Source organism: Perca flavescens, chromosome 1 (assembly GCF_004354835.1).
Source record: "Perca flavescens isolate YP-PL-M2 chromosome 1, PFLA_1.0, whole genome shotgun sequence".
Taxonomy (NCBI): domain Eukaryota; kingdom Metazoa; phylum Chordata; class Actinopteri; order Perciformes; family Percidae; genus Perca; species Perca flavescens.
In genome coordinates, this window is record NC_041331.1 from 16,693,610 (window position 1) to 16,713,569 (window position 19,960).

At 43.1% G+C, this 19,960-nt stretch overlaps 1 protein-coding gene across 2 annotated transcripts; it reads left to right on the plus strand.

The window, feature by feature from the left end:
• The first annotated feature begins 2,151 nt into the window (after nt 1-2,151).
• Nucleotides 2,152-18,418, plus strand: mapk6 (mitogen-activated protein kinase 6). 2 transcript variants are annotated; one of them, XM_028574386.1, is made up of 8 exons: nt 2,152-2,347; nt 6,748-7,588; nt 7,709-8,026; nt 15,534-15,678; nt 16,076-16,240; nt 16,400-16,595; nt 16,861-16,978; nt 17,306-18,418. In XM_028574386.1, the coding sequence occupies exons 2-8, from the start codon at nt 7,352-7,354 to the stop codon at nt 18,395-18,397; spliced, it is 2,271 nt and encodes a 756-aa protein (XP_028430187.1). In that variant the 5' UTR covers nt 2,152-2,347; nt 6,748-7,351; the 3' UTR covers nt 18,398-18,418. The 2 variants fall into 2 exon arrangements, with proteins under 2 accessions (XP_028430187.1, XP_028430177.1); XM_028574376.1 differs by lacking the exon at nt 2,152-2,347 and adding an exon at nt 5,778-5,914.
• Nucleotides 18,419-19,960: the final 1,542 nt, after the last annotated feature.

Genomic DNA, 19,960 nt, shown 5'->3' on the forward strand with positions numbered 1-19,960 from the left:
TCTCTCTCTCTCTCTCTTCATTGTAATGCTCTGAACAGTGTGTTCTCTGTGTAATTATCAGTTTTATGGCCTCTTTCAGACATTGCACAATGAACTTCTCCAGGATTTGTTCCGTCACTACTGAGAAAGAAATCAAGGGCAGCTTCTGACTTTGACCTAATTTTTTAATCTTTATGGTTTTATTGCCATAAAAAGAAAAGAACAATTTCCACTGAAGTGTCATCAAACATTGGGAAGAGTATCCTTTACAACTTTCTTCGCAAAACATGAAAGTTGCTCTTTTTGTCTGGGTAATGCCTGTCCTGAGGATGATAGTGTGTATGGATAGCGTATGAGGTTTGCCACAAGGCATACTAGTGATAACATTTGAAGAGTGAGACTGTTGGGTAGTTTTAAACACACTGAGCACCTATAGGTGGATGCGGGTAAAAGTCCCGCATACGCTTATTTTTGTTCAGACACCTCCAGATTCCAAAGCTTCTGATCCTCCAACATCATCACCAAACTTTCAGCTTTCAACTTTATTTGTCCCTGATAAAACAGATGGCGTTTTATCTCTAACCCCATACAAACACATGTAATCACATCAAACACACAGCACATACGCACAATACAAACAGTGGCCCTGCCAGATCCCCTAATCATATCTCTGCAGAATATCTCGAGATTTGACAATGTTTTTTTATTGTTTGTCTGAGGGTGTGGAGCAGGCAAAAGCGGTTATATCACATCGTAGAGAGGATGGCTCATACACCCAACACCCAATAATACACCCAATAATCCAGCATTGCCCATACACGCTATCCTTTCAGCGTTAGTTACAGTAGAATCACATGGCCTGCAAGCACGCACAAACACAGGTTTGTGATGCAGGCATCGCAGATCATGAATAAATCTCTTAGGTTGAAGTAATCATAGCACAGTCAGAGGAAAAGCAAAGTCCACAGCTTTGCCCTCATTTCCTCATCCATTCAGATATTTTTTAAACAAACAGCTGGTCCAGACCCTGCAGCAGTTTAAAGGTTTAAATATCACATGCAACACATTTCCTCCTGCAGTCCAATCATGCCTGTCTGTCAGAATCCTTAGAAACCTGCCATATGACAAACAGATCAATACGGAAGAAGGGAGTCCTGCCAGCAGGACCCGTCTCGCAGGCGGAGAGTGGCAGACACCATGTGATGTTGTGAGTGTAATAAGAGAGCAGAAAAAATGGATTTGTGGGACAGGAGGCAAACAGGCAGCCATCATTCTGGAGGGAAGATCAGCACTGACTCTTCTCTGGCATTTGTAGATTCACAACTTCATAAACCCCCCAGTGATACTGACCATTACAGTAAGCAATAAAACCCAAAGACTCCCCTTCAGAGGATGAACTGCAAACACATAAAAATCTCTTCATGTACAGGCATATATTGCAGGCTCTGTTCTTTGCAAAACAATGATCTGACGACTGTCAAGAGTTTGTGAAAATATTTGACTAACAATACAGTATGTGGGCACCTGGGTAGCTCACCTGGTAGAGCGCCCACCCATATACAGAGGTGGCTGCCTCGACGCAGTGGCCGCACGTTCGACTCCGACCTGCGTCCCTTTGCTGCATGTCATTCCCCCTCTCTCTCCCCCTTTCATGTCTTCAGCTGTCCTATCAAAATAAGGGCCTAAAAAAGAAAAGAAATACAGTGCGTGCATGTGCTGTTATGTGACAACAATCTGCTTGTCATTTCATTCAAATGTGTTTTGGATTCTTTTTCCTAATCCAAAAAAAATTGCAGAACATTCACAACCCATTAGCACTGTGTAATCCTTTGGTTTAAGCTGACAGATAAAAATCATGAATCGCCAAAACTGCATTTGCAAATCTCACCCAGAAATATATTTCAGGACAGGATTAGTTCTGTTTTGCTTGGGCTGGACCTAAACACGAAGAAATAAAATTTAAGAGCAGATATTTAAATTAGAAGAAAAAGGAAAGAGGGAAGAGTAAGAAAGTAGCAGTGAAAGAGAGAGACAGAGAGAGGTAGTGGCCTCTAATGGAGGTGGGTTTGACACACTGACAGGCCAAGCCATACACAGAGCAGTCTCCTCCCCTCTTCGGCCTGGCCTATATTAACTCTCCATGGAGCTCCACCTCACACCCAGAGGCACATGGCGTAGGATAACACATTGGCAAAGCTCTGACAATACAGCCACATACCCACACATACACAGGGAGGTACTGGACTGCAATCTCCACCTGTCTGCCTGCCGAACTAGCAGTGTTGGGTATACAGTGTAAACTCTCCTGCATGGACTATTAACTTCTGTACCATGTTGCTCCGGTCGTCTCAGGAGAATGTCAGCCTCGGTGAGTGGCAAGAAGAATTATTTTTTTCCATAAGGGACAAGTAGACATACTGTAAATGTGATGTGTGCATTTCTTTCGTTTTTGCCCCAAATTCTATAGGCAAATGTTTTAACTAAGAGAACAGGTGATTTGTCTTGTGTCATAGTCAGCTAGAGGATAGTAATACAGGAATGGGTCTTAGACACACTCAGATGCTGTGTATAGGTGAAAGTGTATATGAGAGAGTAAGAGTCATACCACCAGCAGATGAACATTAATAACAGCAACTGTATTAGTCACACAAGAGGTACTTAACAAACAAGAAATCTGGATTGCAACAGTACAATGTTTATTTTGTTTTGGACCATAGAGCAATGTAGCAATACAGGACTAACACTAACTGTAAGTGGCAGTAATAGATGCAACATGTCATCCAAACTTTATTACGTAGTCAAAGGCTTGTCAACTATTTGTCTAAATGACTTTTTTAAATCAATCCTTTATTTAGCCTGGAGGAAGGTCCCATTGAGATACAAGATCTCTTCTTCTAGGGAGATGTGACAATGGGAGGCCAGACTTTGTATTGACCCTGGTGGAGACACATTGTTAGTAATTGTTTGTGATTGCAACACACATAATAGAAAAGGAAGATCATTTTTTCAATCTGTCTTCTCCAAAACAATCAATTATTTTAGGACCCCAAGAGATAGGGTGCCATTACCTTTCTGACCTCTATTCATTCATCTACCAAAAAGGCCAAAGAACACTTATATGGACGAGCAGGCTTCAATATCTTATCTACAACAGAACTTCTACAGAAGCGTCTTGTAAAAAAGAGGGGAGGGAATCACGTTAGCAATAATGTGCTCTAATGAAAGGAAATTTCAAACTGTGTCTTAGTTTCTGACTTGTGGATGATGTAGAGTGTCTTGGCTGCATCTGCTCTACTGAAGTGTCTTAGAGCAAAGACATCTGCACTAACTTGACCTTTAACCTTCCAGTAGAGGAGGGGAATCAAAACTTGGATCAATAAAGTATCATTTTAACATGATTTTCTAAATAAAACATATCCTAAATTAAAAATATAAACTCTTCTTGAAGTAGGCTAGTTTCATTCACGTATTTCCTTTCTTTTGAAACAATAGATAAACTCAGTCCGAAAAATGAAATAAAGGCTCTGTATAAGGCCACATTAATGACACCTCCCATTTCTCCTCTTTAAAAAAAAAAAAAATCTTGCTAATTATGTAAGATGGCCTATTATAATTAGTATATATATTATTACATAGCCCAACTTTATGTCTTGGGATTGATGTACGAGACAAAACGTCGTCATAAACTACTATCTCACTCGGGTAAATAATAATAAAAGGTAGCCTATATCGTGTCTTATCTCTCCTCCGACCAATAAACGAGACAATAAGTGGCTCTCCAAGTCTGTCGCATCCTGCTTAGTCCGCATGCACCTCCTGTTCTCCATCGCAGAGCCCATCCCGGCATGAGAGAGGCATCTGCATTCTCGGGCACATGGGTTCCCACATGGTCTGCCTGCGGATGCTGATGCTGCGGCTGTGATGCTGCTGCTGCTGCTTACCCTCCCATCCATAGGCTACCTTCAGCCATTCACAGCCTCCATGAGAGAGGACGAGACGCTGTACCGTATAGGACACAAACCGCAGTCTGAGTAGCCTAGAGACAATGTGTGCCTTCCTTGGTCTCTTGACTTTGTTTTGCTCGGGATGAGTAGGCTGAGCCTCGTGGAGGGCGGACCGCTGAAAGAGAAAACACCTTGCGCATCTCGGTGCCAGATGGACTTTCTAAATCCGCAAGCCGCAGTGAGTGAACTGTCCGTCCGAGCGATTTTTCTCACTTAACGATTAATGCCATACTGCGTGACATAATCTGAAAACAACCGTATTAAGCCTATAGGCCTATAATCAGAATCAGAATGGAGTTTATTACAAAGTTGTTTTTCACATAGCCTAGGCCTTAATGCCCATCAAAAGCAAAAACAAATAGCCTAAAGAAAACACATCGTGGACCAATCCGGAAAACATCAGCCTATTTGCAAAGAATAAACAAACTTCTGTAAAAATACATGGATAAATAGGACCAGACTAGGCCGATACCAGACTAGGACGATAGCCTGTTTCACTGCACTAGCAGGCCTGGATTTTCGGTTGCGTTTGGATCAATTTTAATAAAGGCTATAATAATAAACAGGAAATAGAAAGAAGAAAACATAAATACTAAGATCTCTGTTTCAGGTAAGATAGGCTACGCAGTTGTGCAGCCTAATCACTCACCTGTTTTGGGATTTTTTAAATCTCTCTTTGGGTCAATATAGAATGTCCTTTATTGCCATCCTTTATCATAGATCATTTTGTTCAAATTTTAAGGAACTGCAAAAATAATTCAAACAAACATCTTTCTTTACATATTTTAGGAGCCTATATTGACCTACATGGCTATGATATTATAATTTCATCAATAAACCTGTAAATATTGAGTTGGATTTTGAATCTACCGCTGTCTCGTGATCTCCAACTTCAGACACATATTTTGAATGACTCCTGCTGCTTTCAAGTACCGCTCGAAGCTCCAAGTTGTAATTTAAAAAGGACCGGTTTATAGTAGTATGGTATGGTAATACAATATCTGACAGTAGTGCAATGTAACTAAGTACATTAACTCATGTACTGTAGTTAAGTACAAATTTGAGGTAGGTCTACTTGTACTTTACTTGAGGATTTTCTTTTCATTCCATTTTCTACTACTCCACTACATTTCAGAGGTAGGCCTAGGCTGAATATTGTACTTTTTACTCTACATAACAACATTAATCTGGCAACTTTAGTTACTAGTTACTGACACAAATCACATGTAGTTTATAATTTAAAATTAATTATAAAATGTATATATTTTTAAGATTATTAAATCAGAAACAGAATCAACTTTATTGGCCAAGTTTGCGCAAAAAAACAAGGAATTTGACTCTGGTTAATCTTGCTCTCTAAGTACAACACTCACTTAACATATAAGAATAAAAAACAGAATAAAAAAAACAGAAGGACAATGAGAAATATAAATAAAATACTGTTAAGTATACAGTATAACAATACAATAGAATTTAGAAATTTACAAAAAAATATACAATAACAATTGAAGAGAGGGAAGGAATAGTGCAATATCAGTATGGTCTGAGATTTAAGATTTGAATATAACTACAGTGCAAGGCAGTTCAGTGCAATAGTCAAATCCATGCATATAGCCACTTTTATCGATACTGTATTATATTTTCAAATAGGAATATTTAAAGATGAGACAGAGAACGGTGAGTATGTTTCTGGGATCCTTAAAAACATGTTAAAAGTACAATGTAATGTACATTAATAATGGAAATATATAGCTGACATTCATTTCCGACAGTCCATGAAGGAAGCCTCGTGACGTCACGCTGCCTTTCATAGCGCCGCCCAGCCTCAATGGCGATTGCAACAGATCCGCAGAGCTCGAGCCCGGATCGAAGTCAAACCTCGTGTGGGTTTGATTAAACACATTACGAAACTAATGCGACGAATACGTACTGTAAGTACTTTCTTATATGTCGAATGTTGTCACTATTATTAACATTAAATGTCATTTCACCGTAGATTCGCGATCGTTTTTTTTTTAGCGATTTAACCGAGGTCGGCTTTGTGCTGCTCAGCGCGAGGAAACGTTACCACGTAGCTAGTCAGAAGCCAACAACGGCTCCTTTGTTCGCGCTGTCGGCGGGTTTCGCATAAACGTTATGTTTGATATTTACGTAAAAGGCAGTGTGTTGAGATCTTTGTTTTCCTTTTATAATATGATATACGTGTGAGTTATCGGGTGGGCATGTATGTGATATTTCAAAACCAAGTAACGTAAGAAGCTCCGTCAGTGGCTGGTCAGCTCGCCGTTTTGCTTCCATTCCTGGCTTTTTTCCGCCAGCCAGTCAGACCCGGTGACGGCCAAGAATAGGCCGTATGGACATTTTTAAAGCTCGGAATAAATGCTGTGTTTTTCTTGAATGAGTGGTATATTGACCTTAACCAAGCCTGTGTTATCTCATAATTTTATCGATACCCCAAAACCGGACTAGTAAGCGCCTAAACCGGGCGGGGAAGGGTTAGTTTCAATCAATGACTCCACGTTTAAACCATAGCCGGTGAATGAGATGGTGCGTTTGTTGTTGTTGTTGTTGTTGTTTGTCTGCTGATTTAGTGAAAGCCCCAACATATTAGTAAGTTTGAGGTTTTGACTACATTTCGCTGAACGGTAGGTTATTTCGGCGAAGTATAATATTGTGAAATGATGGACTTTAAACTCGTCCACGCTGGCACTACTTTTGAGTTTTTTTCTAACTTTTTGTTGTTGTGTTTTTCTCTGTCTTTCAGGTTATACCCAAGTAAAATGGAGGATAGCTTTGATTGCGACTGTGGCGAGCTTGAGCCACCTGATCATTGAGGGTGAACAATTACTTTGAAGACTTAAAGGCCAGACTCATTTCAGTTTTATAGATCAGGTGACTTGACAGGGAAATCACAGATAAGTAAATAAATAAATATAAACGAAAAGAAGAGGAAAAAAATAATAATCTGAAGCTGCTCAGGACCTGTCATACACTGAATCTATCTGCACTGTAAGGATGCAACTACATGCTTTTATAGTTTAATATAGTGTCCGTGCTTTTTAATTGGCCTCAAAGTCCATTCCGTTGCAGTCTGTAAACACTAGTCTACTAAGAAGTTTTACATTTTCTCTCCTTATTCAAAATGGAACAGAAGTTTGACCTCGCATTAGTGCCCATCATTAGACAGTGACGTCTACACGGGGGACTCAGTAGTCTTCCGTACAGGGGTCAGTTAGCTCAGCTGCTGAAGCAGTGTGGGAATTGTCATAGAAATTCCTCCATAGGTGTTGAAGTTTGACTTGACACAGGCCAGACTCCAAACGTTACAGGTAGCAGGAGCTTGGCCTAAAAGCTGAAAAACAGTCGTCATGGCAGAGAAGTTTGACTCACTGATGAACATCCATGGCTTTGACCTGGGTTCTCGCTACATGGACTTGAAGCCTCTGGGCTACGGGGGGAACGGCCTGGTGTTCTCAGCAGTTGACACGGACTGTGACAAGCGTGTTGCCGTGAAGAAGATTATCTTGACTGACCCCCAGAGTGTGAAGCATGCCCTGCGGGAAATCAAAATTATCAGACGTCTCGACCACGACAACACTGTCAAGGTAAGCAAGGGTCTGCTCAAATTAGCAAAGAATATTTATCTCATTTTCTGGAGTTGGTGGAGGGAAGAAAAAAAAAAAAGACCTGGCTTTCAGCACTGCCCTGTCTTCTTATGTCACCAGGTGTTTGAGACATTGGGCCCCAATGGTCGCAGGCTAACTGAGGATGTGGTGTCCCTGACAGAGGTCAACTCGGTCTACATTGTGCAGGAGTACATGGAGACAGACCTGTGTCAGCTGTTGGAGAGGGGCATTTTGTCTGAGGGCCACGCCAGGCTCTTCATGTACCAGCTCCTACGGGGCCTAAAGTACATCCACTCTGCTAATGTGCTGCACCGCGACCTCAAGCCTGCCAACCTGTTTCTCAACACAGAGGACCTGGTACTAAAGATCGGAGACTTTGGGCTGGCCCGCATCATGGACCCACACTACTCTCACAAGGTAGGACCAGTCTCTGAGTAGCTGTTCCTGTCAGTCTTGTATTGCATGTCACAGTACTTTCCACCACATGGAGAATATGATTTTTTTTTTTTTGGGGGGGAGGTTTGTGAGTGTGCGTTGAAATGCCAGATAGACTAGAGCTTGAAGAAGAGCAAACATGGCAATTTTTTTGCACAATTTCTGCCCAAAGAGGAGTGCTTTGTTACTGACACGCGAAGTTTAAGTTATGGCCCAGTAATGCGGTGCCCCTCAGGGTGACGCACTTTCACAGCAGGAAGTAAACGCGACAGGAGTGGTTCCTTGTGGTAACGCCTCTGTTTCCCTTGTCAGGAGAAGTGAGGCTGTGGAAAACACAACCCTGGGAACTTTTTTTGTTTTTTCCATGTACCAAGTGTATACGGTTGCAAGTAAGAATGGGCTTAATTCCAAGTCTAAATATAAAAATGGGTGGGTTCATGATGATGTGGCTTAACAAAGATGAAGATAATCCTCATTCCCAGGTCAAAACAAAAGAGCAAATATTCAGATGTAGAATGCTCTAAACAGGCACAGTTCAGCCTTGAGCCTTCATTGGCATCTAATGATGTTGAAGGCTTGAGGCTGCGACAAATCAGTTAGTGACATGCTGTGGTAAATGACATAAAGACTTTGTTTTACCCCAGTTGCATTTGCACAAAGTCATTACTCCATTTTCATGCCTTTGAGTCAAGAAAACAGAAGGCTGTTTCTGTTGTTATAGGCCTTTCCCTTGTCTCTCTTCTCATCAGATGCCAGCATTATGTAAACCAGGGTATATAAAAGCCAGATGCTGACTAACCAAATGTTGAATATACTAGGGCTGGGCAATATATCTATTATATCGATATTGTGATATGAGACTAGATATCGTCTTAGATTTTGGATATCATGATATGACATAAGTGTTGTCTTTTACCGGTTTTAAAGGCTGCATTACAGTAAAGTGATGTACTTTTCTGAACACACCAGACTGTTCTAGCTGTTCTGTTATTTGCCTTTTCCCCACTTAGACACTATGTCCACATTACTGATTATTATCTATCTAAAATCTAAGTGTGAAGCTATTTTGTTAAAGCACCAATTGTCAACCCTAGAATTTGCCGCAATATCGATATCGACGTATTTGGTCAAGAATATCGTGATATCTGATTTTCTCCATATCGCCCAGCCCTAAAAAATTTACACATTTTAATGTTTTTATAGGCCCGTGTTTTGTGAATTAGTTTGCTTTGTCCTTAGTACAAGAAAAGTATGGGTCACCCTGTCTAATTGTAGCCAGGTGGAAGGGCTGTATTGCCACTGTGTGTTTCTGTCACCTTTTTTATTTTTATATATATATATATATATATATATATATATATATATATATATATATATATAAATAAATAAATAAATAAATAAATAAATAAATAAATAAATAAATAAATAAATAAATTAAATAAGGAAATTCTAGTCAAAGGCCATATGGTGATGTGAGGAATTCTAGGTTGGGAAGTCTCTCTCTCTCTGTGTAGCTGCAGGATTTCTTTAGAGCACAGAGGTCGTCCGATGCTCACATGTGTCTCAGATTAGTCATTGGAGGGTCTAAAGTGGGCTCACGTGATGGGATCCCTCTGGCTGGCACAGCCTCATTCATATCCCTTACACGGCCTGGGTCCTGCCACAGCATACATCACTCTATGACCGCCTTGCACACGTTTGTTTACCAGAACTGTTCATTTCCAGCAAACCCCCCACTACTATTGTTTTTGTAGTGTAGTCACATTTTCAGCTCTGACTTCTTTATTTTCATATGAGTCATATCTTACGTTGACTCTTTCTGCAATAGGAAGAGGAAGGCGAGCGTTCGTAGATGTTGGGTAGAAGTGAGAATTTCTCACACCGTTCAATCACTGTAGCCACCCACCCAATGTTACTGCACTCCTCCCTTACAGCAGGTTTGCCATGTGGGCCTTTTCCCCTCTACATAAGCAGTTTTTCCTGATGGGGAAACATGCAGGCAAGTGGGTATTGAAACGCTGCTTGGCTGGAGTCAGCTGTCTTGTGTTTGACGATTGTCAGCAGACTACTGCTGCTGACTTTTTCAAGGACAAATGCTGTAGTGATGTAGTCAGACTAAAGCCCGACCAATAAAGGATTTTTCAGGCAGATATCGATACAAATATTTGGTGATTTAAAAATGATATATAAATAAATAATATATATATAAATAATAATGAATTAATTAAATGAATAAAATTCCAGAAACTCGTAACAAAACAAATTTCCCTAAAATTTGTTATTTGAGTCCTGACTAAAATAATATGATAAAGCAGTTTAAAAATGAACTTGTTTTTATTGTCACAACGGAACAAAGTTCTGATAAATAAAATTTATAAAAATACAAACTTAAGATATGAAACTTAAAGGGTCAAACACGAGGGTGGCCAACAGGGACGTTGTAGAGCGCCCTACAACACCCGGACGAAATGCCCTTCAACCATGTTATGAGTGTCGCCGTTGCATAGTTTGTCCACCAAATTATGCAACGGCAACACTCATAACATGGTTGAAGGGTGTTTTTGTCCGTTTTTTTAATTTATTATTAATTTATCCATCCATCCATCTTTGTCCGCTTATCCGGTGTCGGGTTGCGGGGGGAGCAGCTCCAGCAGGGGACCCCAAACTTCCCTTTCCCGAGCAACATTGACCAGCTCCGACTGGGGGATCCCGAGGCGTTCCCAGGCCAGGTTGGAGATATAATCCCTCCACCTAGTCCTGGGTCTTCCCCGAGGCCTCCTCCCAGCTGGACGTGCCTGGAACACCTCCCTAGGGAGGCGACCAGGGGGCATCCTTACCAGATGCACGAACCACCTCAACTGGCTCCTTTCGACACAAAGGAGCAGCGGCTCTACTCCGAGCTCCTCACGGATGACTGAGCTTCTCACCCTATCTCTAAGGGAGACGCCAGCCACCCTCCTGAGGAAACCCATTTCGGCCGCTTGTACCCTGGATCTCGTTCTTTCGGTCATGACCCAGCCTTCATGACCATAGGTGAGGGTAGGAACGAAAACTGACCGGTAGATCGAGAGGTTTGCCTTCTGGCTAAGCTCTCTTTTCGTCACAAAGGTGCGATAGATTGAATGCAATACCGCACCCGCTGCGCCGATTCTCCGACCAATCTCCCGCTCCATTGTCCCCTCACTCGCGAACAAAACCCAGAGGTACTTGAACTCCTTCACTTAGGGTAAGGACTCATTCCCTACCTGGAGAAGGCATTCCATCGGTTTCCTGCTGAGAACCATGGCCTCCGATTTAGAGGTGCTGATCCTCATCCCAACCGCTTCACACTCGGTTTATCGCCCATTATAAATGCCGATATATCGGTCAGGATCTAAGTCAGACCGACTTTAATAGGCTTTGACCCTGCTCTTGTTTCCAAACTGTGTTGCTGGGCTTGGTCTGTCTCTACTATGATAACATTTGTGGTGTGGTGGGGAGGACGAACGCTGATATCTCTCATGGTCCCCATAGCCATGAAAGGCTGGTGTCTCGGACCAAATCAGGCTTGTCTGAAAGTGAACCCATCACCCACACACGACACTAGGGTGCCCAGTGGAGTGTGGCGGAAGGCACTAATAAACATTTGGGTTTCGGCGTTGACCGGACATTGGGGCAGAATCTCAGCAACAAATTTGCTTTCACAACCACCCTCTACTTGTAGTAGGCTGGGTGAGGCGGAGCAGCTGGGTGACTGAGTGCATGTTATTTGAATACTGTTGTTTCTAAATTAAGAAGCGCTCTTTGCCAGTGAACCTCGGTTTCTGGCGTAGTTTCAGTAATGTGGTAAATAGATTCGTGCATCAGTGGGGCAGGCTCAAGTCATTTGTTCGTCCTTTTCCTCCCACTTTTCCTATTTTCTTGTATTGCTTGGGGCTAATAAAAAAAACAAAACCTCCATCATTCCCTTCAGGCTTTCATTAATCCTGTATGGCTTTGTTTTAAGTATGCTGAATGAAGCTTGCCAAGAGTACCTGTGTTTCTGGGATATTTTTCCATTGTTTTGAGAAAGCAGGCCGTTTCTGCCACGGCCCTCGTGGTGGCCCAGGATCAAGAATGGCAAGAATTTGCGTGCACTCATCCAACTTCTCCAACCCTGATTCCCCTCCTATTCCAGCCAGCTCTTTGTCTTGTTTTTGGAGCTTTGCTCATGGCCTTATTTGAAGATAATCTAAAGTCTGTGTTTATTTCCAGTTGTAGCCCTCCCTTTTAACAAGCAAGAGAGATAATACTGTGTGTGTATATACTAAGGGTGTGACGATTTCAATTAAGTCAAGTCACAATCTCGAATAAAAAAATGGAATCGTTGATGCTGCCACGCCCCCACATCACATCCGATCGGCTTGTCAAGCAGCCAATCAAGCCCCCAGGAACAGTGCCATGTCTTAAAGCAACCATGGGCTTAGCCGCCAACGGTGGAACTGCACCCCTCTGGCCCAGCTATACAGTTTCTTTTACTTTCATTGTTTATTTTCTTTTAATGTTTATGTATGCACCATCTACCAAGGCAAATTCCTTGTTACTAGGCAATTAATTCTACTCTGATTCTGAAGGGTACTTTACAACAACCGTTTGCAACGATTAGTTTATCGAGTTGTACGTAAAGTCCCATCAGAGCCCAAATGCTTTACCTTCATTTTTTGTTTTTCTCGCTCACGGGAAATGCAAAACGTTGCCACACTGGTGACTTAAGGGAAGCAAGAGGATTTTCCAGTTCTGTTTTTCCTCTGTTATCTCTGAATCCGACAGTGCCGAGCAGTGTTGTTTTCTATGTTTTTTTTTCTTTGGACGTGCGCAAGTAGGCGGGGGTGGAGAGAAGGGGGGGGATACAGGGGGACTCTGCGATCCTGCTTTTATTTTGATAGTCGAAAGCTTATTTCGATCAATTTTGAAATCGTGACACCCCTAATATCCTGATCGTTTCGTTGTGGCGTTTTTTTTAAGTTTTTGTGTTCAACTCTCAGTACGTTTGTAGCTTCTAACAGTCTCTGTGGCTTAAAGTTTAGTTCATATGGAAACCCTTTTATTTTATGTTCGCTAGGAGTCGCGTTACATTACTGCTGATGAAGACCCAACATTTCCTGATTTTGCTGCTTCATAATAAAAACGTTCAAATACCAAAATAACGGGACTTTTATTGTGAAGAACTTATAGGAAATTTCACTGTCAACTCCAGACACTGCTGTTTAGGTCTGGTCATACAAGACTAATAATTAACAGAAGGAGACATAATAGCAGGAAGTTCTGTAGTAATGCCTTACATATTGGTGAATTTGGGGACGTTTTTATGAAACTAAAAATGTTATCTTCAAGGCAACAGCACTGCAGAGAGCTCAAGACAGCCAGGGATATAGGAGTGCAGGCAGTAGAGTAACAAAAACACAGACCGATTACTAACTGTATATGATAAGATCCAAAACGCACAATTCACTCTGGTTCCTGTGACATGAGAAATACTTTGAATGAGTACGTAGTTCCGTTTTACAATTGAGAGGCGCTCTTTAATGTGGACACATTGGGCTCGAACCACCTCCAAATGTGGTTTTTGCGATCCGATCTCAATGAGTCCTGAGAGTTTTCACCTGTACTTAGAGCTGTCCACTTGTGATCCAATCCCTCAGACTGGATCTTACTACCAGGTAAAAACGGGTCATAGACTCTTCACCATCCACCTTTTTACTGACATCTGGTCAGACCTGCTAAAGGTTGCTATGACTCACTGCAGCCAGAAATGCTGAGGGAGCCTTTTATGAGTCAGTGTCATTGTCTACTAAATGTCAGCCTGGTCTGATCTGGATCAGGCTGTTAAGTTATTCACCAACTGTTGCCAGAGGTATTGAGATGACTGATGCTTTAATTCCTGCGTCTGTCTTTGTGGTGAGTGGCTCACTTAGAGATCACTAAAAAGTAAGAGGCAAGCTGGAATGTTCAGCTAATGCACTTTAATACCCTCAGCTGCTAGTCAAACTCTAATCTGCTCCTTTTAGTACAGAGTCCATCATACACAGAATTGTCGTAACGCAATGACTCTTTCAAGATAACCTAATCTAAATCTGTTGAAATGCCCTGCTAATCTGTTGGTGTGCATTTTCTCAGCTGTAACCACATTCACATAGGTTTCTTATAATGGGTGCTGAAAAGCCTTGCAAGTTCCAGTCAGTGGGTGTGGCCTGCCATGTAATTTCCCTCCACAAGCTTTGTGGTGAAAGCCACTGCTACACTCAGACAAACTGAGTAGCTGGTTACCTGAAGGAGTCACAGCTACATTCTACGTGGCGTGTCTTTTATCAGTCCTTCCAGAAAAATGTTTTGTGTTTGTTGCGGGATGTTGTTCTTGATTATGCGGCACATTTTCTTAAAAAAATGCGACTGAATATGCGGGATATTTATGCAATTTTATGCAATGAAATTGCGGGAACTTGCAAAAACTGCGGTTTGATTGCGGTCACTTGACTGCGGTCACTTCATAGCGTTCCCATGGCAACAGGGGAAAATGGCTGCTCTTGTGTGAAGTAAACGCAACATTTTTCAACTTTCTGTTAAAATGCATTTGACTTTTTTGCAATGAAAATGTGGGGATTATGAAATAATGCCAGCCCCGCATATTTTGCGCGGAAATCGGCAATTTATGCGCCGACAGTGCGGCGTATTTGAAAAAATGCAGCCCCCGCATAAATATGCGGACTTTGGCTGATTATGCATTAAATTATGTGATCGCATAATCGCGTTTTTTTTTTTTTTTTTTTTTTTTTTTCTGGAGGGACTGATTTATAGGCCCCAAAACAAGGGTGTGCTTCAGTGATACACTACATGATAGTGTGACGTCAAGCATTTGCAGCGAACTACGGGCAGAAACGGGAGCCGGGCTCAGTGGTGAGCACGACCACCATATTGGTTTCACCGCTGCATGTTGAGAGTGAGAGGGCAGCAAAGGGTGTGGTTTTACCTCCTCCCGTCCGTGTGTATGTGTGTACACAGGTCAGTTTCCTTTTGTGCTCAGTGGCCTTTTGTTCATGTGAGTAGTCAGGCTCTATGGGGGAGCGGAGTGCTGAATGGTGACACTGGTTTGTCACCGGTGAGTGGAGAGCGTAGCAGCGGGTGATTATCCTGCTCCCTCAGACTGCTGACGGGGCCTGCATGGGTCTGATCGCCCCCTTTTCACCCGTCTTTTCTCTCCGGGGTCTTTGTCTCCGTGCTGCGTTGCGTACGTGACCGGCACAGAACAGGTCTGTTAAGGAGACGGCTCGGGGGTTATCAAGTTTGGCACGGACCAGCAGGCATGCTTTGTTCTGGGGACTCATGTTCGCAGCAGTGTTGTGTGGCATACATGGAGGCACAGGAAGCCATGTTAATCACATGTATCCATTACTGAGGGGGAGTCGGCAGATTTTAGAGCCTTTGACCGTTTTCTTCTAAGAGACCCACTAAATGATTTCCCCTTCTAACACAGGGTCATCTCTCTGAAGGTCTGGTCACCAAGTGGTACAGGTCTCCTCGCCTGCTGCTCTCTCCTGACAACTACACCAAAGCCATCGACATGTGGGCCGCCGGCTGCATCTTTGCCGAGATGCTCACAGGGAAAACCCTCTTTGCAGGTAAATGTTGACTCGGTTTCTCATGGCTGACTCCCCGTAGCACCTCATATACAAACTGGCAAGCAGACGTTGAAGAAGCAGGTTGGGTGGCTCTGGTGAGGCATATGCTCATCCTGCTAGTCACTGTCTTTGTTACAGAACAGACACGAGATCCAAAGTCAGTCTGCTTGTACTGTCCTGATGGCTGGCCTTTGCAAATCCAGCTAGAGCTGGGAGATACTGACTGACTGTTGTTTTGTTGAAACTGCCTTGAGCTGAACACAAAGCAAATATGTGTGTTCTCGTGGTCGGGCGCCCTCAGCCGCACTCAAAATAAACTCCCTCGGTCATGTAGCCGTTGAATGTTGTGCAACTCTTCAAAGAAAGTGCCTAACGTTGGGCTGCCTGGTGTTTTCAGGAGCCCACGAGCTGGAGCAGATGCAGCTGATCCTGGAGTCCATCCCCGTGCTGCGAGAGGAAGATCGACAGGAGCTCCACAGCGTCATCCCGGTCTTCATCCGCAACGACATGTCCAAGCCTCACACACCGCTGGCTAAGCTGCTGCCTGACGTCAGTCCCCAGGGTGAGTACCACTTTACTTTTTTTACATTCAGAAGTACTCGCAGGCTCAATAAAGTACTCCCATGAACACGGACCAAATGTAGCGGGGCGGCCAGGGTCCTATCTCTCATGAATCGCGCGTTTTCCTACTTGGTAATCTCAATGTCTGTTCTCTCTGCAGCCCTTGACTTCCTGGAGAAGATCCTGACCTTTAACCCCATGGATCGCCTCACTGCGGAGGAGGCCCTGGCCCACCCCTATATGGCCGACTACTCCTTCCCCCTAGACGAGCCTGTCTCTCTGCACCCTTTCCACATTGAGGATGAAGTAGATGATATCCTGCTCATGGATCAGAGCCACAGCCACACCTGGGACAGGTATGCTCACTCACTTATTCCCTGTCGCACGCCTGCTCTTTGTGACCACGTTTGGTGATGCAAAGTTTTACATTTCCCCCGTTGAGACATTTTGAGCTTAGTTTCAGTGGAGTATGGTTTGCTTTTTCTCTCTGCATACTGAGCAGTAATAATGGGAATATAAATGAATTTAATTAATTAGTTAGTTAGATTCTGTACTGGAGTCTTTTTTTGAGTCATTTTGTGTGTCTGTGTACTGAAGTCTTGCCCTTTCATACTCCATCAGATATCATGAGAGCCAGCTGTCAGAGGCTGACTGGCACTTGCACAGCACCCACGACCCAGACGAAGTTCAGGTTGACCCAAGGGCTCTCTCTGATGTTACAGACAAGGAGGAGGTTCAGGTGTGTTTGAATTTATATAAAAATAAAAAAAAGAAATCTACATATCCTAAAAACAATTAGTTTTCCTTCGGTTTATTTCATTTTACTTTAAAAAATAAATTTTGAATGCTTATAGATAAGAGCTCCCAAATGTAAGGATGCATAGGTTAAGTATCGTTCCAAAAGGAATACATAACACAGTGAAAATAGTTTTGACGAGTGTTGCAAACCCAAGCTTTACCAAGTTTATAGGGTGTAACATGTCTTGCTCCTCGCTGATTTTTTTTTTTAAATTGCCTTTTTGATGGGGTAACGAAGGCTGAATGGTGGCTGTTGTCTTGTTTCCAGGTGGATCCTCGTAAATATGCTGATGGAGAGCGGGAGTTCCTGGACGAGCCGTCCTTCGATTACTCCACTCTGTTCCAGCCGGAGCAATCCTGGCAGGACGACCACCACGAGAACAAATACTGTGACTTGCAGTGTAGCCACACCTGTAACTACAAGGCCGTGTCGCCCTCCTACCTGGACAACCTCATCTGGAGGGACAGCGAAGTCAACCACTACTACGAGCCCAAGCTCATCATCGACATCTCCAACTGGAAGGAGCAGCAGAGCAAGGAGAAGGCGGACCGCAAGGCCAAGAGCAAGTGTGAGAAGAACGGGCTGGTGAAGGCCCAGATCGCGCTGCAGGAGGCCGAGAAGACCCAGGGTCCGGCGGAGAAGGACAGCGAGCAGGAGAAGCATCAGACGGAGAAGCCTCAAAGCCAGCAGAACCAGGGCTTTGACTTTGACTCCTTCATCGCCAGCACCATTAAACTGAGCCTGCAGCCGGAGCCCTGTCAGGAGGCGGCGCTGCTCCACGAGGTGGGCCTCCTGAACGAGCTCAACTCTTCCGTTTCCCAGCTGGACGCTCCCCGCTCGGGCTCCATGTCCAAGTCCATAAGTCAGGAGAAGGAGGAGAAGTGCCTGGTGAACCTCGCCCAGTTAGGCGGAGGAGGGCTGGGCGGCGGCGGCGGCGGCAGCGACTGCGCCTGGCCCGCCCGCCCCTGGGAGAGCTTTGGCTCCGGGGAGCGAGTCGGGGAGAACGGCTGTTTGATAGACGAAGCATGCTGGGACATTCACAAAGAGGACCAGCTCCAGAAGGAGAGCACTTACACCAGCTACCTGGACCGCCTGTTCAGCCGCAAGGAAGACGGGGCCGGAGAGACCGTGGCCGAGACGGAGCCGTCGGAGGGGACGGAGCTGGACGACGGCTTCCTCTGCGGGAGCACGGAGATTGTGCTGAACATGCAGCTGGACTCTCTGGCCCTGCCTGGCTTTGACAGCGCCGATGACTTGCCTCTAAAATCCATCCAGGCGTCCCTCACCCCCTGCGCTGTCAAATGCTCCCCACAGATTCCCCACAAAACATACAGCAGCATCTTCAAGCATCTTAATTAAAAAATAAATCTATATATCCTCCCTCACAGTGCAAAATCTAGGCAGTTTTTTGTTTTTTAATAATATGGTATATTATTGAACTTGAATCATTTCATACTTTTTTTTTATTATTATGGTTACTTTTAATTATTTTGTTTTATGAGTTGACAGGGGTGATTTATTATATTAAAAAAAAAAAAAAAATGTTGGTCATAACTCTGAGCCTTGACCACCAGGCCTTCATGGGTGAACGTCTGCGCTCTCATTGCTGAACTGGCATGTCACTCGCACACTTAATGTACTGTATACGAACGGAAAGGCAGGAGAGAAGTAACGAGACGAAGGATGGACGGGATGGTAGGAGAGGCGTTTTTGATTCAAGAGACGAGGTTTGGCTGTTAGGGTGTGACCTAAGGAAGGACACTAGACGCCGACATTGCTGTAGGCATTATTAAGTGCATTGAAAGAAACCGCTTTTCCTAGGATGGGATACAGAAGAAGAGAAAAAAAAAAGGGGGGGTTGGGGATGTCCTTTTTTTTTTTTTTTTTTTTTTTTCGTTTGACTTTATGACTTTTTTTTTTCTCCCTGAAGAAAGCTTCCTGAACCCTTTCATACTGTAATGTAATCTGACACATGATGCCAGCAGCAACCATTATCGTAGGCGTTAATGTAAATGTGTTATCTACCTCAAGGTAACAGCCGCGAGAGACACTCGAAGCCGCACTAGTGCTTTACACACACGTGACCATCCTCTCTCCATGAAATGAAGTGGTCGCGCAGATGAAATCTCTCACTTTAGCATTTAACATTAGTGAGGTGTTTTCAGTAATCATTATTTATTTCTAGCAGATGTGCGATATTTATTTTATCAAAATGTGTTATTTCAATGTGATTATCGATGATCGAGGAGTTGGGACAGACTTCCATTTTCATTTCAGCACTATATGGGCGTAAGTGTTCTTCTGTTTTATGGTAGGTTGCAAATTCATCTATGTTCAAAACGAAGTTGAGGCTTTACATTTTCCACCGATATAGTCAAAATGGATATCATTTTTGTTTTGTTTTTTTTATTTATAGGTGCGTTCTGTCTTTAATGCAAAATCTGCTTTATGGTTTGGAGAAGCGCCTAAAAGTCTTAATTTTTTATCTAAATGTAATGTTTAAAAAAAAATGCGTGCATGGAGGCAAGAGAGAGGTACATTACAAGTAAAGTTAATGGTGAGTATAATGTACGTCAGTTTTAATTGTACGTTTTTTTTTGTTGTTAAATTTCTATGTACTTTTTCCAGGCAAGCATGATGAATTAGGTAAGGTGTAGCATGTAGAACACTTATGGACTTTTTTTTTTTTTTTTTTTTTTTTTTTGTAATCATTGGTTCCCCTGTTCTACAAAATATCTCAAAATAAAATTACTGGCAAAGATGTTGGCTTGTCTGCCCTTTTTCTTAATATTCAGGGATAACTCTGACCTCATACTCTCAGTTAAGGTGTTTTTGTAACTTTAGATTTGTACGACCGCACAGCCAGGAGAGTCTTGTTGGTGGAGAGGAAGTGCTGACTCTAGTGCTGCCACCTCTGGACTC